The 21,391-nt window shown below is 35.3% G+C and overlaps 1 protein-coding gene across 7 annotated transcripts in view; it reads right to left on the bottom strand.

Moving 5' to 3' along the window:
• Ccdc88a (coiled-coil domain containing 88A) overlaps positions 1-21,391 on the bottom strand; it is a gene marked incomplete at its 5' end in the record, with an annotated part of 153,553 nt that overhangs the window by 9,266 nt on the left and 122,896 nt on the right. For 4 of the 7 annotated variants that reach the window (XR_001234162.1, XM_005385778.2, XM_013514612.1 and 1 more), the window contains 11 exon segments: positions 1,971-2,051; positions 3,122-3,193; positions 3,944-4,144; positions 5,126-5,209; positions 8,648-8,862; positions 8,996-9,088; positions 13,894-14,039; positions 17,174-17,360; positions 19,272-19,415; positions 19,637-19,914; positions 20,935-21,096. Coding sequence is in view for 6 of the 7 variants with exons in the window: in XM_005385778.2 (XP_005385835.1) it covers positions 1,971-2,051; positions 3,122-3,193; positions 3,944-4,144; positions 5,126-5,209; positions 8,648-8,862; positions 8,996-9,088; positions 13,894-14,039; positions 17,174-17,360; positions 19,272-19,415; positions 19,637-19,914; positions 20,935-21,096 (1,663 nt within the window). 7 annotated transcript variants of the gene reach the window in all.

Below are 21,391 nucleotides of genomic sequence, written 5' to 3'. Positions count from 1 at the left end.
CAAGAACATGATTACATTAACTTTAAATTATTTCAGAATGTTAAAGCTCCAAGTTGTTTTAAATGCAAAAATAAAAATTCTATTCTCTTTGCCTCTTTATGAAGTCCTCATTATTTATTTGAAGGGTTCTCTGCTTATCCTAAATGAATAATCTTGATTTTTGAACTGAATTAGCACACATATAAAGGAAGTCAAATGGAGAAATAATGTAATTAGATAGAAAATCCTAGTAAAAATGTGAAATCAAATATAGTATTTTGTTCTTTTTCTTTTTTTTTTTTTTTTGGTACTAGGAATCAAACTCAGGACCTTGCACTTGCTAGGCAGGTGCTGTGCCGCTGAGCTGCACCCCCAGCCCTGTTCTTTTCTCAAGATATTAATCATGGGCTGGGGATTTAGCTCAGTGGCACAGTGTCTGTCTGGCAAGCATAAGGGCATGAGTTCGATTCCTGGTACAGGAAAATAACAAAAAAACAAAAAAAAAGATGTCAATCATGTGACGGTTCTGGTCTGCTGTTGGTGTGGGGCCTAGAGAGCCTTAAAAAGTGCAGTTTAGATGGAATAGTATAGAATGGAAATTAGCTAGTTCTGGAATAAATCTCCCTAAAATCTATGCTATTTCTTAAAAGATGATCTGTTTTGATCAACAGTAAAAGCTGTTTTGACTAATTGCAAGGTTGCATTTTCTGTACTGATGGTACAACTTTCCACGGTTTCTTCATTATAAAGACATAAAAGAATTTATCTCAAGTTATATAAGATACAGAAATAAGATTTTCTGAAAATTTTTATTTTATTTTATTTATTTTATTTTTTTTGAAAATTTTTAATAAAAAATTCTTTGTATGTATTTTCAGAGTATATTTTTCTGCTGGATGTAATACAACTGTAAAATGAAGAAACTAACTTCCTTTTAAAAGCAGGTATTTCAGATCACTGAAATGAAGTCATAACATCAATGGTAAAATTACTACTTTTAAAACAAAATAATTTTATAACCCTATAAGGGATTTATGTAAAATCATAATTTTAACAACTGTGGACTATAGAAAAGAACTGTAATACACTGGTTAAACAATTCCAGAATTGAAAACACAGCCTAGAAAAAGATATTAGTCATAAAATTTCCAGAAATTTACATGAAAACTTCAACTTGGAATGAACATTAAAAAATTAGCCACGTGTGGTGGCACACATCTATAATCCCAGCACTTGCGAGGCTGAGGCAGGAGGATCACTACGAGTTCGAGGCCAGCCTGGGCTATAAAGTGAATTGAAGGCCAGCCTTAACTGCATAGTAAAACCCTGTCTCACGAAGTAAGACAAAACCAAAAAACCCCAAAAATAAAACAAAATGATAAAAAAAAAAATCTTCAATTAATTCTTCATAGAAGCTATAGTGGAACCATACACCTCCTGTACATCCCCCATAGAGAATTGCTTCTCAAAAGGAAAAACAAAAACCTCCCCTTATTTTGTGCATATATTAAGCTAGAAGTATTTGTGAAGTATGAGTAATGCAAGTTTAATGTACATGCATAATGAAAAAAATAAGGACAACCATTTAGGTGTAAAAGACAAAATGTAAGTAAAGTAAGGACCTACAGATAATTTGAAGTATAAAGATTACAATAAGACTATTTTAGCTGTGAAGATGAAAAACTGAAACCAAAATAACTGCTCCTGTTTTTACATTGGTATGCATTGAAATACATTTGCATTACAATGCAAAATAGATGTTCCCAAGAACTATGTTCAAAACATAAATGATCTGGACTTCATTCTTTACCTCAGAAACTTTTTTCCATCTCCAACATCTTCCTCCAACCCTCTGGTACCTGGGAGTTTAACTCAGGGTTGTACATGTTAAGTGTGTGCTCTACCACTGAACTACCCTCCAAGCCCTTATCCCATTTTGAAATATTACTGGAAATGGATGGAGCACATTAGTTAATTTACCTACAGCATACCTTTGACTTCATGGAGTGAAGCATTATTATTACTATTGCTAGTGGATGTTCTGCCACTATCAAGGCTGGCTGGTCTTGAGGCTAAATGAAAAAATCAGGAGACAGTGTGATAAAACTTACAGCTGAGAACAGTGAGTTTTACATTCTGATCACAGAATGCTTTGCAGAAGCAATCATGCATAGTGTCATAGGCTGAAGAAGTCTAGAGAGGTGAATCTTACAGATCAGAAAGAAAACACATTTCTAGATAGTTCAGAATGACAATGCAAAGCAGGATACTTAACAAAAAAATAGCTCAGATTCAAAGAAGAGAACATGTATATATTTATATTTGAAAATGATTTCTAGATGGATACTAGAACTTCTTTGGATGGATAGAATGACATGTTCCCCCAGTCTCCCCGAAATGCTAGGGATCAAGCCACTTAAAACATGAGACAAGAAACTCTACACAATGCAGTGATGCCATGAAGAAGAGGAATATAAACACTTGCACCGTTAATGTCATGTATTCCTATCTATACAAGCGAAATGATTTTACAGTTAACCTTGCCCTGTGGTACTTTTTAAAGTCCTGCTTACACCTGAAATTCCTTTAACATGTTATCCATTTGTTGCTAACGATAATTTAGTCTAATGATTTTTCAGATGGGAATTAAAAACCATAAAATACGGAAGACTGTGGAAAACTGGTTTCTTAAAAGTTCATCCTTTACTAAAATAATTTTTTTGTTTGTTTATTTGTTTGTTTGTTTTTTCAGTATTGGGAATCGAACTCACAACCTTGTGCTTGCCAGGCAGGCGCTGTGTGGCTGAGCTAAATCCCCAGCCCTAAAATAAATATTTTTAAACTATTGGTGAAACATATTTTTTATAACTAACTTTGTATAAAATGGCAACAAAATTACCTTTGAGGATTGTGCAGGCATACTTTATAAATGACCTTGATTAAAACAGGGAACACTCAGGTGAAGAAATAATCTTTAAGGGACAAAAGAAAGTATTAAGTTTGAAGAAATGGTAGAAGTAACTATGAGATGCAGGACAAGAAAACATGCTTTTTGGAGATGCTACATTCACCTACTTAATACAAGAATCTCAGCATTCCCATTAAAAATTTAATATGTGTTCTAAATAAAGTTACATCTTACCATGAACTCTTGATCCCGTACTGGAATCATCACTAATACCTTGTGGACTTATGTCTTCAAAGGATGTAGTATCTATATAAAACAGCAAAGTGGATATAAACATATATATATATATATATATTTTTTTTTTTTTTTTTGGTCTTTTTGAGACAGGGTCTCATCATGCAGTTCAGGCTGGCCTTGAGCTCACTTTGTAACCCAGGCTGGTCTCAAACTCGCAAGGATCCTCCTGCCTCAGCCTCCTGAGTGCTGGGATTATACGTGTGCACCACCATACCAGGCTATTTTTGTAAAAAAAGTTTCATTACAAAATTTATTTATGCAATACAAAAATTCTTTACCACATATAAAACATCTTGGTTTAACATGTTTTATAGAATCATCCAGAAACTGGAACTAGGAGTAAGAAACCAAATTGATTTACCTAGGGACAATACCAGAAGCAATGCAAAAATCTCCCCTCTGGTTCTGTAACATAAAGCAAAAATCTAGGTTGTTCTATATGGTTCTTTGGTTAAAACTGTAGTGTTTTAGGTTTTTTCAGGGGAAAAAAGTCCCAGAATGATATTTCCTCCTATTTTCACTCTTTATCTTGTTTACCTCTGTCTTCTTTTTAGTTCATTAGGTGTTTATTTTAAAGGGAGGCCTAAAAAGATTTTATGTATCTAATATTTTAAGTGTTTGAAAATTTCCCCAAACGAAATTCAGATTATGTTTTACTAATTATTTCAAGTTGTTTTTTAAAAGCACACAGGAGAAAGTCAATTTAAAATTTCTGCTGTCAACAGTTACACCACAGTGCAAATAGCAGACGGCCTATACCTTTATTATTAACCAACTGCTTGGATCTGAAGCCTGCAGAAGAGTTGACAGTTGAAAAGTTGATGGCTGTAGTAGAGAAGGCCATAGCTCCCAATTCTTTTCTCCTTTTACCCGTTGAAATATCATCAGGAACCTCCAAATTCTCAGTACTACCTGTCCACTGTCCTGCTAGGACCATGGACTGCACCAGGTCATTCATGGCTGGGATGCAAATGAAAGCAAATGAATCAGCATGGTTAATGTATCTGCTCTTATTTCTCTTTTGCATTATAAATGATTCTGCTTTTGTCTATGACTATGCAAATGAACATTTAAAAAACTGTAACTACAAGGTCATTTGAATTATTACATGCATTCAGCTGAATGAAATGAAGAGGCCAAAGGCTGATGAATTTCAATAAATACTTTTATCCCACCACCACCACCCCTTTAAAAAGACAGGAATTTATTTTTCTGTGTACAATTGCCATGCTTTTCTGCAATGATGTGCAGTTTAATTACAAGCCTTCATAATATGGTGTGTGGTGACAAAAATGGAATGAATTAAGATGGAGAGCAATTCTTATATAGCATCATTATTGAAAATGAAAAAGAGTCCTTGGTCAGAGCAGGTTATTGAAGAAACAATTCATTTTTAAATCAAGTAAGTATACCACTGAATAGAAACCTGAAAGAGATGATATCCAAATTGACAGACATTTAATATGATTATGTAATTACTCAACCACTTAAAACCCAGAATATTATTGTATAAAGAATGACAAACATTTTCAAGGGTTATAGGCCATTTTATTTATTTATTTAATTGGGTTCATTAAGGAAATAAATATCTAATGCTAAAGGATTTGTTGTATTTTTCCTTAAGTAAATTTCTTTGGGAAAAAAATCTCTATGGCATACAAAATTAAGGTTTTTTTCTATCAACTTTCAGAAAGCACTGGAAATTTACAAGTATACTGCATATATTACTAAACAAATGCATATATATGTATTAGTATAGAAATACATATAATGCAAATTCAATGCTAGCTTTGAAAAATATTCTTCCAGCTCCTTGAATTAAAGGAAGACTGCACTTTGTAAAATAAGTAATTGGTACAGTCCAGAGAAAGGTTAGTGAAAAATTAGTAATGGAAGCCAGTGTAGTCATTTGAAAGAAGCTGAACTGTCATAAAGTCTTACACATAGAACGACGGTAGCAGGCCTTCATTTTGTCTTTATCCTTCGGTCTGTTCCTCAAAAAGGGCAGTCTTTTCAGTGCAACCACTTTAATGTCAGAGCATGAGGAAAAACAGAAACGGAAATGAAAGAAAAAAAGGAAGAAGAACAGATGGGAGTTAAATGTTGAAATTAAGGACAGAAATGAATGTTGAGTTTCAGCTATGTATGCTATATTAAAGCTATTATTCTCATGCTGCTGAGTGATAATGAAATATGAAATATGTACTTTGATACTTTAAAATACTTGGAAAAGCACTGAAGACAATGATGAGGAACATACTTTGAAAGCTTGGATTGAATTTCTCTAGTTAAATTGTAAAGGTAAATTTTTAAAACTAGGATATTGGTAGTTTATACATGTATACAATGAAAATGTACAAGGCACTTCTATTTTCTTTGAATATTTTTAGGCTGTATTTTAGAAAAAAATTTAGGGAAATGTATATTCTATGAGAGTTATTTTAGTAATACAAAAATCAGAGTGCCCAGATGTTTGATTTTGGTTTTTCTCCGGTACCAGGAACCGAACTCACGACCTTGCGCTTGCCAGGCAGGCGCTTTTGCCGCTGAGCTAAATCCCCAGCCCCCCAGATGTTTGAAATAATCTATAGAACTCTGCCTTAAAAACTTTCATTACTCTTCTAAACTTTATAAAAAAATATTGGTTTAAACTGGATTCTAATGCATTATTTAACAGCAATATGGAAGTACATATTCTTTCAACCAAAGTCTCCCTAAAAATTAAATAAGCAATTATATTGGGTCCTTTTTACAAAAGGTTGGTTGGGAGGAAGAAGGGGGGAAAAAAAGAGTATTTTGATAATAATACATGCTAGCACTGAGCCCTGATAAAGCTAAAAGAAGGCATCCCAAACCAGACAAAAATATATACAGCATTTAAAAAGCATTTTGAAGGATGCCATGCATGAAATTAAAAAAATCAAAGGAAGCATTGTTCAAAAGATTTATGTCAGTTGAAGGATTATCACTCAAGAATTATTAGAAGTTATTAGAAGAAAAAATTCACTAGAGCGCTTGATTGTTTAGCTACACTTTTAGTGAGATTTAAATATAAAAAATTATTACACTTTTTTGGAAAAGCAATTTAGAAGTTAGGAAAACAACCTGCATAAAGACTTAATTAAAAACATTATACACAGCCTAAATAGTTATTATTTCCTGGGGTATGCCATCATCTTGAAAATAACCAAAACTCTTGATAACTGACAAGTATTATTCATTAAAGAGTGCAAAAACACAGCGTTTAACTTGTTTGACTGCTATAAGGGAATCTTTTTTTTTTTTTTGTCTTTTTGAGACAGAGTCTCACCATGCAGTTTAGGCTGGCCTTGAGCTCACTTTGTAGCTTAGGCTCGCCTCGAACTCACAACGATCCTCCTGCCTCAGCCTCCGGAGTGCTGGGGTTATAGGCGTGCACCACCATGCACTGCTGTAAGGGAAATTTTGACCTATTTCTTGTCAAGCTTGGTAACCACAGCTGTTCTCAATGATTAAAATAAAATGAACTGAAAGCAATGCAAAAATGGATGCTTATCTCAAACAAAGCTGAATGGTTGCAGCATGCACATGTTGTCTTGTTTAGATATATTTTTCTCCTTTTTCTGTTTTCAACTGTGTTCAAAAGACTGCTTTACTGACAGACAGACACTCTTTCAAACAGGATAAAAAGAACTTTAAATGTGCCAGGGATGGAATGTGATTCTTTTTATGGCTATTATTTTGGAGATATATAATGTTCTTTTCCCAAAGCATACTTAAATTAAGGGAACGTGAGTATTGCTGAATTCTGTTTTTTTTTTTTTTTTTGGCTTTTTGAGACAGGGTCTTGCTTTGCAGTTCAGGGTAGCGCTGAGCTCACTTTATAGCCCAGGCTGGCCTCGAACTCACAACAATCCTTCTGCCTCAGCCTCCCAAGTGCTGGGATTACAGGCGTGCACCACCATGCCTGGCCTCTGTATTTATTTTAAAAATTCTAAAATTGAACAACTGTATGAAAGAATGACAACTTTATATTTCAGACAGACAAGATGACCTTGGAAAAGACTGTTAGGCCTTTCTTGTGTATGTTCTCATGTTGGAGTTGAAGTATCTTCCTTTAATTAAAAAAATTTCTTAACGTCAAATGTTTTATAACTGAACTTAGAAGATTTGCCACTTTTTAAAAGAAAAATTTCATAATCTCTCCAAAACAATAACTGCTAATTGGGTAAATGAGACTAAATGGCATAAGACCCAGGATAACAGTACTGTTTTGTGGCAATTCAGGATTAAACTGCTCTCTGGAGACTAGTATATGTGCAACTGTGTGCGTGTATACTTTTTTCTTGTTCTTGCTCACCTACAGAATCTAGTTTTTCAATGGCTACAGTTGTAATCTGAAATACATGCTATAAATGTTTAGTAAGCTACCTGCTAAAATACTCTTTTCAGAGATAAATCCCCTGATGCCAAAACACCTGTGTATAGTCCCCCCCACCCCATCTACCTCTGGGATAAGAAGCAGGTGCTTTTGCTTGCTATTTCTTTTTTTTGTTGTTTTTGCTGCTGTTTATTTCAAAAGAATGGTGTTGTGTACGCATGTGTTTAAAGTTTGGTAACACTACTGATAATATGAGAGGATTAAATTATCTGGTTTATGTTTTATAAGAACAGTGATAACTTCTTGGGCATCTTCTAAGGACTTAGTGTTGAACTCTTCTTTGAAATAAATTTTTTTAGACTTTGACTTTACTCTTGCTATTTAGCTAAGCAAGCACACTAGTAATGAAATAAAAAGGTTACAAGTTACATAAGGCTTTTTATAATGGGGTACTTCCAATTTATGATAAAAATTAAATCAAGTTTATATACAAACTTATATCTCCCCACTTCCATTTAATTTGAATTAAAACTTTACCAAGTATCCCTTAATAATTTTAACCTTCAGTTATTAGTAGAAAATTTGATAATAACTTTTTCCTTTTGCTTCTCCCAGTGGAATAACTTGCTGAAGAAAGTTTTGATAAAAGTACATGAGCAAAAGCTTCATTATAAAATGTATTATTTTCATTAACTTATAGACATTTATGAAAATGAAATCTTAAGACATATTTCTCAGTTGCTTCTCACAATCACCTAGTGAAGTATCAAAGCACAGGTACAAGGCCTGCCTGCTCGCATTAACAGAACTTGCAAGTAGCAGAGGTCGTCTAGCTCTTATTTCAATGCTCTTTCTAAGATATTTACCTCTCTGGGAAAGTAACTGTATCTCTGTGTATAGTATGTCTCAGAACACTGTGGTTGTGCACTACTGCAGTATGCGTTTTATAACTGCATAGAATTTAAAAGAAATGTCACTTAGACAGTTCTCCCAAAGGATATGAACAAGTATTTGTCAAATAAAGACATAGTAAATATATTTAAAAGAACATTTAGAAAGGATTCTGAATTGATAACTGTTTATTAAAGAGTTTAAGCACTCACTGCTGCTTTTCTTGGTCCCCAGGGTTTGGCCATCTTCTAAAGAATTTGACCCTACTGAAGAACTATCTTGACTATCTTGATGAGGCAGCTGAAGAAATCCTTCACTGGAGTCTGAGCGGGTAGGTGTTAATGTTAGAGATTTTTGACGTTCTCGATTAATATCCTTCTTGGACTTTATCAATTTTCTCATTTTGAGAGTAATCCAGTTGCCTCTCCTAACAGAATAATTTAAAAATGTTCTTAATGTAAAATTCAACATATAAATCCTTCACAAACTCAGAAGTCCTCACAATACTAGAAATAACAACTTTTTCAAACTAAAAATTCATAAACCTTGATTAATGGTACCTTCTAGGAGGAGATGGGTCATAAAACTTGTATTGATCCATAATTTTCTCTTCTAATTTCTCCTTTTGTCGTCTTAATTCATTTAACTTATCACTATAAAAATAAAAATTACTTTTTAGAAATGCATCATATATAGTACAGCTATGAATAACAGTAAATTATTTTGTGACTTTGATCTCACTTCTCAAAACACAAACATATGGTTAACTGTCAACTAAGAATTTACTAGGAAGTAACAATGGAATTTTTCCATGTTTCTCCTTTTCTTTAACTTTCAAACTTAAAAAAAATCTGGAATGTAAGTTTCAGTTCTTCAACAGGACTTCTTTGAAGAAAAATTTTCCCTGTAAAGGAATTCTCTCAACATTTTTTTATACCTCTTAAACACTGTCAACATTAACTATTTCTCTACTCCCTATCAATTATATAAGCAAAAAAGTTGGGTATTTAGTCTGCCTATAAGCAAACTGTAGATATAGTAAGTAATCTTCCCACTACAGTATATCTTGATGCGAACAGACTTTCTTCCTTTTTGGTGGAATTATGTGGGTTTAATTTACTTGTACACAATTATTTCTTGACCCCAGCAGTAGAAAGTACATTACTTTTGTCACATTCTAGACTCTGCTTTTTTGAGACAGAGTCTTGTTATGTTTTTTTTGTTTGTTTGTTTGTTTTTCTCCGGTACCGGGAACCGAATTCACGACCTTGTGCTTGCCAGGCAGGCGCTTTTGCCGCTGAGCTAAATCCCCAGCCCCAGAGTCTTGTTATGTTGCCCAGGCTAGCTCTGAATTGCTGATCTTCCAGCCCCAGCCTCCACAGCTCTGTGTACCACTGCACTTAGCTCCTAGTCTCATTTCTATATTCTCAGCAGTATTTTTTATACAGAGAAACATCAATGATCACAGACCAAAGTATAGTGATGTCTCTTAAAAAAAAACTGCAATGGCAAAAAGTACTATTTACTCAGTAAACAATTTGTGATAATTTGCAATGAGGAGAGTATCAAGTACAGTATATATAAAGATGAATAATGAGTAGCTCTACTTATGATACAGTGGGAGAGTGAATATTCATAAACAGTTGTGAGGGAGTTAGCAGTACCAAAATCAAAGTATTGTGAAGTATAACAGGAACCTATAAAAAGGGAAATAATTTCATCTTGGAAGATCAAAGAAATCTTCATGAAGGAAAAGGCCAAATTATACAGACTGAAAAGGAAAGATAAGGCCTCTCTTGTTGTTTCTGCTGTCTTCTGCTGACATGAACAGTTGACCCTCTGCTTTGTGCTGCCCTGCCTCAGACTGAGACCTCTACAAACTATGAGGTAAATAAACCTTTCCTCCTTTAATCTTGGGTGTTGGGTATTTTGTCTCAGAAACAAGAGAAAATTAACTAAGAATTTGGTACCAGGGAAGTGGGGGTCATTGCTGTAACTACAGCTGATCACGAGGTTCATGAGCCTCTAGGAATGGCTTGTGGGAAGAGTTAGGAAAGGTCTGGAGATGCCAGCTGAAAAAGCAGAGCTGGAACACCTTAGACTGTTCTTTATGGGAGATTCTGCTCAGAGCTCAGAAGATCAGAGGTTGATAGAAATGCTGTCAGTAAAGACCAGGCTCAGGTTTTTTCTGCTGGGAAGAAAGAATGCATTGGCTGTTGGACTCCAGATGATGAGTGTTATGGCTTGGCAAAAAGTTTGTCTGCATTTTGCTCGTGTCTAGTGGCTGCCTGACACTGAGATTACGGGTGGAGGACTAATTTTATAGAAGAAAGTTCAAGGTAGTTGAATGTTGAGGCGGTGGCATGGCTACTGCTGGGGGCTTTTAGCCAGATTCATGTTGAGAATGAAGAGCAAAGAGCCCAGCAGAATGATTTAAAATGTTGAGAGTGGCCAGAAAGGAAGCTCCAGTAAAGCTATGGACTGAGAAGAGGAGGTCTTGATTGCTGAGAAATAACAGGAGAATAGAAAAGATGGCCTATGGGCATCACAAGTAGCAGCAGGACCCCACCCTTTGCAGCCTCAAAATTGCAAAAGTGAAAGACTTTGCTTTGAGAAGAGAGCCCCAGAGCACCATGTTCCAGAACATTGGTAGCCACCTAGAGAATTTGTTCCTCGGAACTGGATTCGGAATGCTCAGCGATCCAGGCATTCAACCCTCACAGCCAAGAGAGAGGGAAGCCTGGTTACTGTTCCAGCTGGCAGCAGACATTGGCATCATCCACGTGGCACTGGTTTTAGGTGCAAGCAGCATACAAGAATTGCAGGGTGAAGAAGGCTTCCACCCAGATTTCAGAAGAACGCCTGGGAAGCCAGGCAGCGTGGTCCTGAGAGAGCAGTGTGTGAAACTGAGTATGACGCCAAAGGTGTCCTGAAGACCCCAGAAGTTTGGAGGAGTCAGGAACGTGGATCATCTGAGGAAAACTGCAAGGATGGAGCAGAGTAGGCCCAAGAGAGAACCATGGGAGCTACCACCACCACCACCAGAAGTGCCACAGGGGTGGAGCCACCCAACCCCTATGTTTACATCTTGTCACAGACTGCCTCCTTGCACATGGAACTACAGGACTTAACGTTTGACCTGCTGGATTTTGGACTTGCTTTGGTCCATTCCTTTGTATCCTCTACTTGTACCTTTTGGAATTGAAATGTCTACCTGTACCACTGAATGTTGAAAATATTTAATGTTCTTTTCATTTGTACAGAGGCTCATAGCTAAGAGTTTGCCTTAAATCTCAGAGGAGACTTTGGACTTGGACTTTTCAGCAATGCTCAACTGTTAGGATTTCAGCAATTCTTTCCATAAAAGAATGTACATGAGTATTTGGGGATTCAAGGGGGGAATGTTAGGATTAGTGTCTAGATGTCCCCCAAAAACTACATGCAGTATGTATGGGGGGCAGCGCAGGCTTTGCAGAGGTGGCTGAATCTACAGTTTGTGTTAGCAAAGTTTTTTTTTTTTTTTTTTTTCCAGTACTAGGGATTGAACTCAGGACCTTGCACTTGCCAGGCAGGCACTTATGCCACTGAGCTAAATCCCCAGCCCTTGAATCTACAGTTTGTGATTGATTCAAAGTCCAATGCTGGGATTAAGGGTGTGAGTATACCCCCACCTTGGGTGGGTAGCCTACATACAATACAAGGGACAGGAAGAGGCTTGCCTCTTGCGTCCCTTATTGCTTTTGCTGTGTTCCACTGCCATGACCCTCTGCCATGTGCCACCGTGCCTTGGAGCCAGCTATGGACTGAAACTTCTACAAACTTTTTTCTCAAAAAAGAATCATATATATTGACCTTTATTAAAGTAACATTATGTATAAAATATTTTGCTGAAGGTACTTAAACCTCATGATGGATCAGGATACTGTGGTAACTTGCTTCATGGATTTAATTCTTTCCACAATTCTGGTCACAGAATTTGATTGCAGCCAGAATCATGGAAAGAATTAAGCTTATGAACTGAGGTACCACTGTTATTTCTGGTTTATTAGCACATGCCTGTAATGAACACATATTGAAATAATGACAGATATAAGGGAATTAAGACTTGAGCTCAGCTGAGACTTGAGGATTCAGTGGGAGTTTCCTTGAGGTGTCATACCAGGCCACAAGAACACTAATGTGAAAACATGGAGGTAAGGTGTATATGGTATGGTGTATGACCTAAAAACTATTCTTTCTTGAGCCAAACTGAAGAAAAAGGAGTAGGAGCAAAATGAATAAACAGGAACCAACTCAGGAAAGTTTTTCTATGCCGTACAGTGGAGTTGAGATCAAATTATAAGAGAACTGTGAGAGAGAAAACTGGCCAGCGAAATTATTGATAAGTAATGTCTCCATTGAGCACATAGGAATCTGCAAAGACTCCAAGATTTGGGCCTGATTGCGACAGTGGGTGTCTCTGTATTATACCAGGATTAGCCTTTACTAAATTCTCTTTCCCTTTATCCACTAAAACGAAAAGCACTGAAATATAATAGAAATAGCCAGATGTTGAAATCAAACAACCCCTAATTCATATCTCAGTTCTTCACCTTACTATCTATATGACCATGAATAAGTCATTTTCTTTCCCTGATCATTAGCTTCTTCTTTAAAAAAGAAGTAATCATAGCAACTTCCAGGATTATCCTTAAAAATAAATGAAATAATATTTCTCTGATTTTTAGACTTAAAGTACATGATAAGCTGGGGTACGTATGAACCCAGGATACATAATACATTTTTCTGAAGCATCATTTTTATTATAGAATGTGGGGTGAAAAACATTATTTCTTTGTTAATACCCAGTTTGCATTAACTTTTAAGATAAACGACTAAGAAATTTCATTCTAATGGCTGGCCACTTTTTCTCTCTCTTAGTTCTCTTATAATTTGATCTCAACTCCACTGTATAGCATAGAAAAACTTTTCTGAATTGGTTCCTGACTGTTTATCCATTTTGCTCCTGTTCCCTTTTCTTCAGTTTGGCTCAAGAAAGAATAATTTTTAGGTCATACACCATACCTTACCTCCATGTTTTTGCATTAGTGTTCTTGTGGCTTGGTATGCCGCCTCAAGGAAACTCCCACTGAATCCTCAAGTCTCAGCTGAGCTCAAGTCTTAATTCCCTTGTATCTGCTGTATTTCTATAGCCCCTTGTACATACTTCTATTACAGAATTACTGTATTTAAACATTTACTTGCATTTATTGCTTTATATTACTGAATTTTTTAGAATGGAACTTGTATTTTCATCTGTTATTTCTGGTTTATTACCACATACCTATAATGAGCACATATTGAAATAATGACATTGAAAATCTAGAAAAATGAGCATGAATTTTTCCCTCTCGCTAGGTTTGGCAATGATGGCATCACGAGTAATTTTTCAGAGAGTGCAAAATTATTTGGTACCTACATGTACTGTCTTTGTTCAACATGAAAAAGATCCTTGCTTTCCATGTTCTGCTCCAGTAGTGTTCTGTTTTGTAGCATTAATGTCTGAATTTGATCTAGTAGATGTCGATTTTCTTCTTCCAAGTTCCCTTTAAGTTGGCTGAGCAACTGTTTAAATATAAAATCTATTTTAAAAATCCACATTTAACATAAATAATCTGAAACATCTAAAACATATGAAGTATTTCATAAAGATTTAAATATTTACTGTTTGAACAATTAGATGCCTATATGTTGATCCAAATTTGAATGATTATTTTAGTGATGAAAATAGTAATAGCATTGGGTTACATGCTGTATATACACTGGGTCTAATAGATAAATTGTCTGGTTTCAAATACACTGCTTTCTATTTTCACAACTGTACAACTTAATTATCAAAAAGCCAGATTCAAATCTTTGACCTTATATCTAAGTAGCTAAGATATGTTGGGACATGTAAATCCTCAAATATGAAAAATGAGGATAGCACCTTAATCCTGCAAGATTGTTACAAGGATTAAATAATTTATGTGAAGTATCTGGTAATATACACAGTAGATACTTAATACATCTCATTCTTTCCCCAACCACCATTTTCAAGAAAGCTTGAAAGTCTGTGTTTAGTTTTGGGGATTTCATCAAGGAGAGTCAGGTAATTTAGTCGATAATTATTACTAGCAAGTTTGAGCTTTCTGTATGCAGTTAGCAGAAACTGGACATACACTCTTGATAGGTCAAAAGAGATGTCAGAAAGCCCAAAGCAGTGATTCTCATCACTTTTAGAGTAGATTGCTGGGCCTTAGCATTTGAATCCAGCAGGTATGGAATAAAGTAAAGATGTAAACAGTATTAAAAAGGAAAAAGCAAGCAAAACATACCCCTCACAACCATTACTCTTCTTTCTCCCTGCAAAGGGAGAAATTTTTGGACAATTCTCAAAAGGTACAAAAAATCAGGAAGAATGATACTTATCAATAATCATAACCATCTAGATCTACCACTGTCAATACTATGTTGTGTTTGGTTTAATTATATATTGTTACATTAAAATATGTGCGGTAGATTCACTGAAAAATAGAGTGCACTTGTTCTCTTTTCTACCTATACTTCCTTGCAATATGACTATTCACTGTTCTCACTAAGCAGTAGGGAAAACTGGAATGCATTTATTCTTTTCTCTATTGATGCTTCTCTCTATGACTCTTTACTCTTCCCATCTAGCACTGGAATCTATTTTCCCTCTTCTTGAATTTAGAAAAGGTGGAAAAGAAAGAGTGCAGTGATTATGTGTGAGTTCCTATGCCTCAAAAGGCTTTGTGTTCTTCCACTTGGTCTACTAGAACTCTTCCCAGAGTATCAGCAATCAAGTAGAACAGGGAAGAGATATTCTAGGTGGCTTCCATAGAGACTGGCTAGCTCCCCAGCATATCTACCAGCTAACTGCAGATGCAGAAGTAAACTCCTGGCCTATATATCAGTGAGGTGCATCAGCACATCTGGTTTGCCAACTCACAGACTCCTGTGCAAAAAGAGTGTTCATCACCTGAGGTTTTATGACTCTTACAGAGCATTATTATGTCAAAAGACAACTGATGAGACATATACACAGAAAAGGAAAAAAATTTAAGTATACATATAGCTAAATGAATTATCTCAAAGTTAGCACATGTTAAATCAGCACACAAATCAAGAAATATTAATTGTATTTGAGAAATGCTATTGTACTAACTTCCAGTCACCATCTCTTTCCAAGTTTAACTACCATCCTGACCTCTTATACCATAAGTTTATTTTTCAACCTTTGCAGTCAGGGCTCATTCTGGTCTGTCCTGGTCAGCCTTCCAGACTACTAGTGACATGTGAGACTTTCTCAAAATCTACTGTAAGGGGCTGGGGATTTAGCTCAGCGGCAAAAGCGCCTGCCTGGCAAGCGCAAGGTCGTGAGTTCGGTTCCCGGTACCGGAGAAAAACCAAAAAAAAAAAAAAAATCTACTGTGACTGTCTCATTTCTTGGATCTCCTAGATTTCTGACTAGTTAACTTGTCTATGTGCTTCAACATTATTTCAACCTCAGGATGTCTGAGGGTTGACCTGGTAATTTTCCTATGCAGGGAACCTCCCACCCCCTGCCTTTTGTGTGTGTATGTGTATTACTGAAGGCTGAACCTCTGGCCTTTACACTGAGCTACATCCTCAGCACTTTTTTATTTTTCATTTTGAGACTGGATCTTACTAAGTCATTAATATCCATGCTGGGCTCAAAAACTTGAGATCTTCCAGCCTCAACCTCCCAGACTGGTAGGATTATACGCATGTGCCACCACACCTGGCTGTCATGGGGCTTTTCTGTGCTCTGCTCCAAGTAAGTCAGTCTCCTCCAGTATCAAAAGTGCTGGTTTTGAAAGCTTGCCCCATGCTCTGTCAGAATGACTAGGTAGCTGAACCATGACAGGGGAAGGGAAAAGAGAAGGCACAATATAGAAATATTTCAGACGACAGTTACTCCCAAAGGTGAACAGTTTTTCTTTAATAAATGCCTCTCAGTTTAAATCCTAGAATCTTAAAATGGTTGTTTTTGACATTTTTTTTTTTTTTGGTACCAGGAATTGAACTCAGGACCTTGCGCTTGCTAGGCAGGCCCTGTGCTGCTGAGCTTCTCCCCAGTCCTGTTTTTGACATTTCTGACCATTTTTTTTCTCTCAGGAGTTGATTTACTATGCTCCTCTACCATTCCAGAAGTATACCATCTTAACTATATTTTATTTAGACTTTTATAAATCATTCATAGAATAAATGCTGTGAACTGTCTAGATTTTGTTGGGTAAATTATTTTCTTTCAAACCAGTTTTCTTTCTACTGGTTTATAATTTAGATTTAGAATATACAGTTGTGTTTTCATTAAAGAAGCACAAAATTTTAAAATTTTCAATGTATCTGGTGATATAAATTTAAACTAATAGTAAAAAAATGATGAAATTCATGATGCAGTTTTTCTGTTTTGTTTTGTTTTTGTTTTTTTCCGGTACCGGGAATCGAACTCACGACCTTGCGCTTGCCAGGCAGGCGCTGTGCCGCTGAGCTAAATCCCCAGCCCCATGATACAGTTTTTCTGAAATGTGAATCTCAGTGATCCATGATCACTTCTTTTAGAAGCATCCCATTGAGTACATACTGCAACTGCTATTATAATATGATTTATTTTTTAGGTATGCCTTGATACCACAGGAGAGAAACACTAATTAAAACTCAGTAACGCTTACCTCACACTGGTTATTCAGCTTGGTGGATGTGATGTCTAGTTGCTGGTATTGTTCCTTCAGCTTTGAGAATTCAGCTTCTAATCTTGTTTGTTCCAGTTTAGAATTATTTAGGAGACTTTTCAAGTTTTTATGGTCAGTTTGTAGAACTTCAGTCTCTTTTAAAAGCTGACTATATGTATGATTCAACCTATAGTTAGAAGCAATGATAGAGTTAGATTTTTTTAATAGCTTTGGTTTTGTTTACAATGTGAAAATGCTATAAATAACAAGCATACTGAAGAGAATAAAAAGATTCTTTACTAATTACAAATCTTAAGACTATTTCCTTTCTGTGAAAAATAGATTTTAAAAATCCCAAGTACCTCTCTCTAGAAAAGAATTATTTAGCTTTAAAATACATTGAATAAGGAAAAATACAAATTTAATGCATTGAATTTAAGGTATTAATACAAATTTTAGATCAGTGGTCCCCAACCTTTGTGGCACCATGGATTGGTATTGTGGAAGACAATTTTTCCGAGGGGGAAAGCTGAGAGTGTGGTTTTAGGATGATTAAAGCATATTACATTTATTGTGGATTTTATTTTTATTGTTTTTTTCTTCTTCTTACATTAGATTCACATAAGGAGTGTATAACCTAGTTCTCTTGCATGAGCAGTTCACAATAGGATTCATGTTCCTTTGAGGATCTAATGCCTCCGCTGACCTGAGAGGAGGCAGAGCTCAGGCTGTAAAGGGAGCAATGGGGTGCTGCTGTAAATGCAGATGTAAGCTCTGCTCACTTGCCTGCAGCGCAACTCCTGCTGTGAAGAGTGGTTCCCTAACAGCCGCAGACCAGCACCTGGTCCAAGACCCAGGGGTTGGGGATCCCTGTTTTTGACTAAATGACGAAAGAGGAGACTAGTCCAGTTTTGATTTCAGAAAATTCAGATTCGAAAATTCAACATGAAACAAATATGACATCAAAAGAATAAATAAATCCAGTATGAAGTACTATGTCAGTGTGCTGGCTGACAACTGATACAGGTTTAACCAAATTTTTGTTGTTGAGATTTTTACAAATGTCAAAAATTATTCCTATTTATGTTATTCCCAGTTATTATGCTATAGGTTTTTGTTCCCAAGATTCAGCTTCAAAACAAGCAAAGTCCATGGATCTCTAAGGCCAGGGATGAACAAACTTTCTATGAAGGACCACAGAGTACACACATAAGGCCATGGAGACCACAACACTCTCTGTTGTATACTCCTTGCCCTCCCATCCCACCTACCTTTTAACATGTAAAGTTTTCTCCTAGTATGGGGGCTGTACTGAAAGAGACAACAAGCTGGATTTGGCCAACTGCACTGGCTGGCATTTGCCAATCTCTATGTTGAGGTAAACTATTAGATGGTCTAAACAAGGACAACCTGAGCAAAAGTTTGTTTTACTTGTTTGCCTCTTTTCTGTGAGTTCGTTTTTTATTTCTCAAGGCTTTCAAGTAAAATCCATAAGACAAATAGAACTGTAAATAAAAATAAATTAGCCTGCAAATTATTAGGCTGTAATCTGTAGCAGTTTCAAAAGAATTAGGATATCAGGCTAGTGAAAAGACAGACAACTAGGTTCAATGACATTCTACTTCAACAAGTATATAAATTTCACCAAGTATACAACTTTTGATGAGTAATACAACCTAAAAACTTAATTTGCTAAACATAAAAAGAATAATAAGGTAAATGGAGAACTAGGTTTTTGAGTCATTCTCTAACTGCCTAACTTTGTTAAGTAGTTTACTTATTATTCCGAGGGTTTTTTTTGAGCCAGGGTCTCACTATGCAGTTCAGGCTGGCCTTCAACTCACTTTATAGCCCTGGCTGGCTTCAAACTCCCAGTGATCCTCCTGCCTCAGCTTCCTGAGTGCTGGAATTACAGGTATGCATCACTATGCACAGCTTATTCCAAGTTTTAAAACAAATCTTTTTTAAAGGAACTATATCAAATATATTATACTTCATTTTTTAAATTCTTATTTAAAATTAGAGTTGGTATTACAAATATATACCATGTATTTCAGATATAAGGAATATAGAATTAAAACATGTAAGTATTTATTACCTATCATTTTCACCACAAAGTTTCTTGTACTCTGCAGCTACCATCTCATGGTTTTTACTTTCAAGCAGCATTTTTTCCTGCTCCACTTTGAGCATTTTTTCCAAATCTTCCAATTGTCCCTTCTGTTTTAATAACTGATTGTAACTAGGGAAAGAAAGTGAAGTATGGGTTTACAATATTTTCAAAAAATTTCAAAAACAAGGGAGATGAGTAATTTTATTAATATATATGACACAAAACACATGAATTTATATAAATTGTCTACATAAATTGCCTCTGAGATGTGTTTAACACAATATTTATTTTAGTACTGAAGAAAATTTGTTTTAAATTAACAACACCACAGAATATTTTATTATTATTACCGGTCTTCAAGATCTTTATGTTCTGCCTCAAGATTTTTGTGGGCAGACTTCAGAGTTCCATGTTTAGCGATGAGAGATTCATACTCTGAAGCCTGCCTTTCATGAAGAAGTTCCAGCTTTTCATGATCCTTGATAAGTGAATCATAGAGAGATTTCAAATCTTCTCGTTCTTTGATTATAGATTCATTTTCATTTTCTAAGGAAGACTGCTGAATTAGGAGTTGTGCATTTTGGTTCATAAGTGAGGTACTTTGGGAATTAAGGGTGGAATTTTCAACCTGGAAGAATACATATTAACAGACAGAAGAGAAATAGTTCATGTTGTTGTTTTTAAAGTCATAATTTTAATAACTTAAGAAGACTCTAATGAGTTAATAGATTTATTTATATTACACTGGGAAAGTCTGGATGATTTATTTTCCCAAAGCATAAGGTGGCCATTTAATTTTTATTTTTGAAAGTATTACATACATATATATACACATACATATTTACATATATACATTATATATGTTTTAGGTTGGATTTGTTTTAAATGAAGGTAATTACCAAGAACTTATATGGTATTCCACTTATGAAAAGGTAAAGAATTTAAAATGCTAGTTTAACATTTCTAGAATTTGGGAGTTGATACAACTGAAAAATTGTATTTGGAAATTTCCTAAAGTTCAAATTAGATTAGCCATTGCTTTACCACTTGGAAAAGGGACAAGGAAGGAACCTGTTTCTGCCCTTTAAGAGGTTTGAAAGAGTTGCACTCTTCCTCACTAGATTGTTCTGTTTAAAAAAAGCACCATCAGTTTTTATAAGAAAAAGATCCTTTCCACTAAGGATAAGACTAATAACAAAATTCCCACTAACTGGTAAGAAACCAGTTAAAATGAAATAAACAGTATACTGCAACTACACTCTACAGCAAGGGCTTCTGATTAATTAGAATCAATTTCTTTAAATGATGGAAATGATCATTAAGTAAATAAAATCACCTTTAATTCTCGGTATCTTGCAGTGAATTTAGTGACTGATTGGTACTGGCAATCGAACTCAGGACCTTGCGCTTGCCAGGCTGGTGCTTGTGCCACTGAGCTATATCCCTGGCCCCTGAATTTATTAATATTTAGAGGCTCTGACATGTAAAAACACTCATATTTGACAGTTTGGCAAGAAAATTAAAACATTTTCATTTATTTCAATTAATCATTAAATTCACTCACGGAGAATGTTTATATGGCTATCCTTCCTTATTTTAATAGCACAATTTAAGAGTGTGGCAAATCCCCAAAATGTTACATTACAACCTGAAGTTTGGCATTCTGTGTCTGAAGAGTGGTATTCTGTTCCTGTAATGACACTGTCTGCCTCTGAAGTGCAAGAATTTGAGCCTGCAAATTATTATTCTGTGTTTCAAGCTGCTTCAGTTGAGTTTTCAATGCTTGCTTCTCTGCTTGTAGTGTAGCATTCTTTAAAAAAAAAAAAAGACCACAAAAATTAAAATTAAAAACAATATCAAACATTTCTTTAATAAGATACTGGTATTTTGTTCAGTGTGCATTTATACTATTACAATTCAAAAACAATATTCAATAATTTTTAAAAGTTCCCTTTATCTCAAATTAGAAACAATTTAATCTAATAAATAGGTAATAATGCTAGATCTTTACTACTGTGCATGTACTGTCTGCTTTATAATGTGCTACAAATAAAATATTTCAGCATAAATACGGTTATTAACATAAGAAAGTAGAGTAAGACTGT

The sequence above is a fragment of the Chinchilla lanigera genome, unplaced genomic scaffold, assembly GCF_000276665.1.
Source record: "Chinchilla lanigera isolate Chin_1 unplaced genomic scaffold, ChiLan1.0 scaffold00023, whole genome shotgun sequence".
Taxonomy (NCBI): Eukaryota; Metazoa; Chordata; class Mammalia; order Rodentia; family Chinchillidae; genus Chinchilla; species Chinchilla lanigera.
This window is presented reverse-complemented; position numbering and strand designations above follow the sequence as displayed.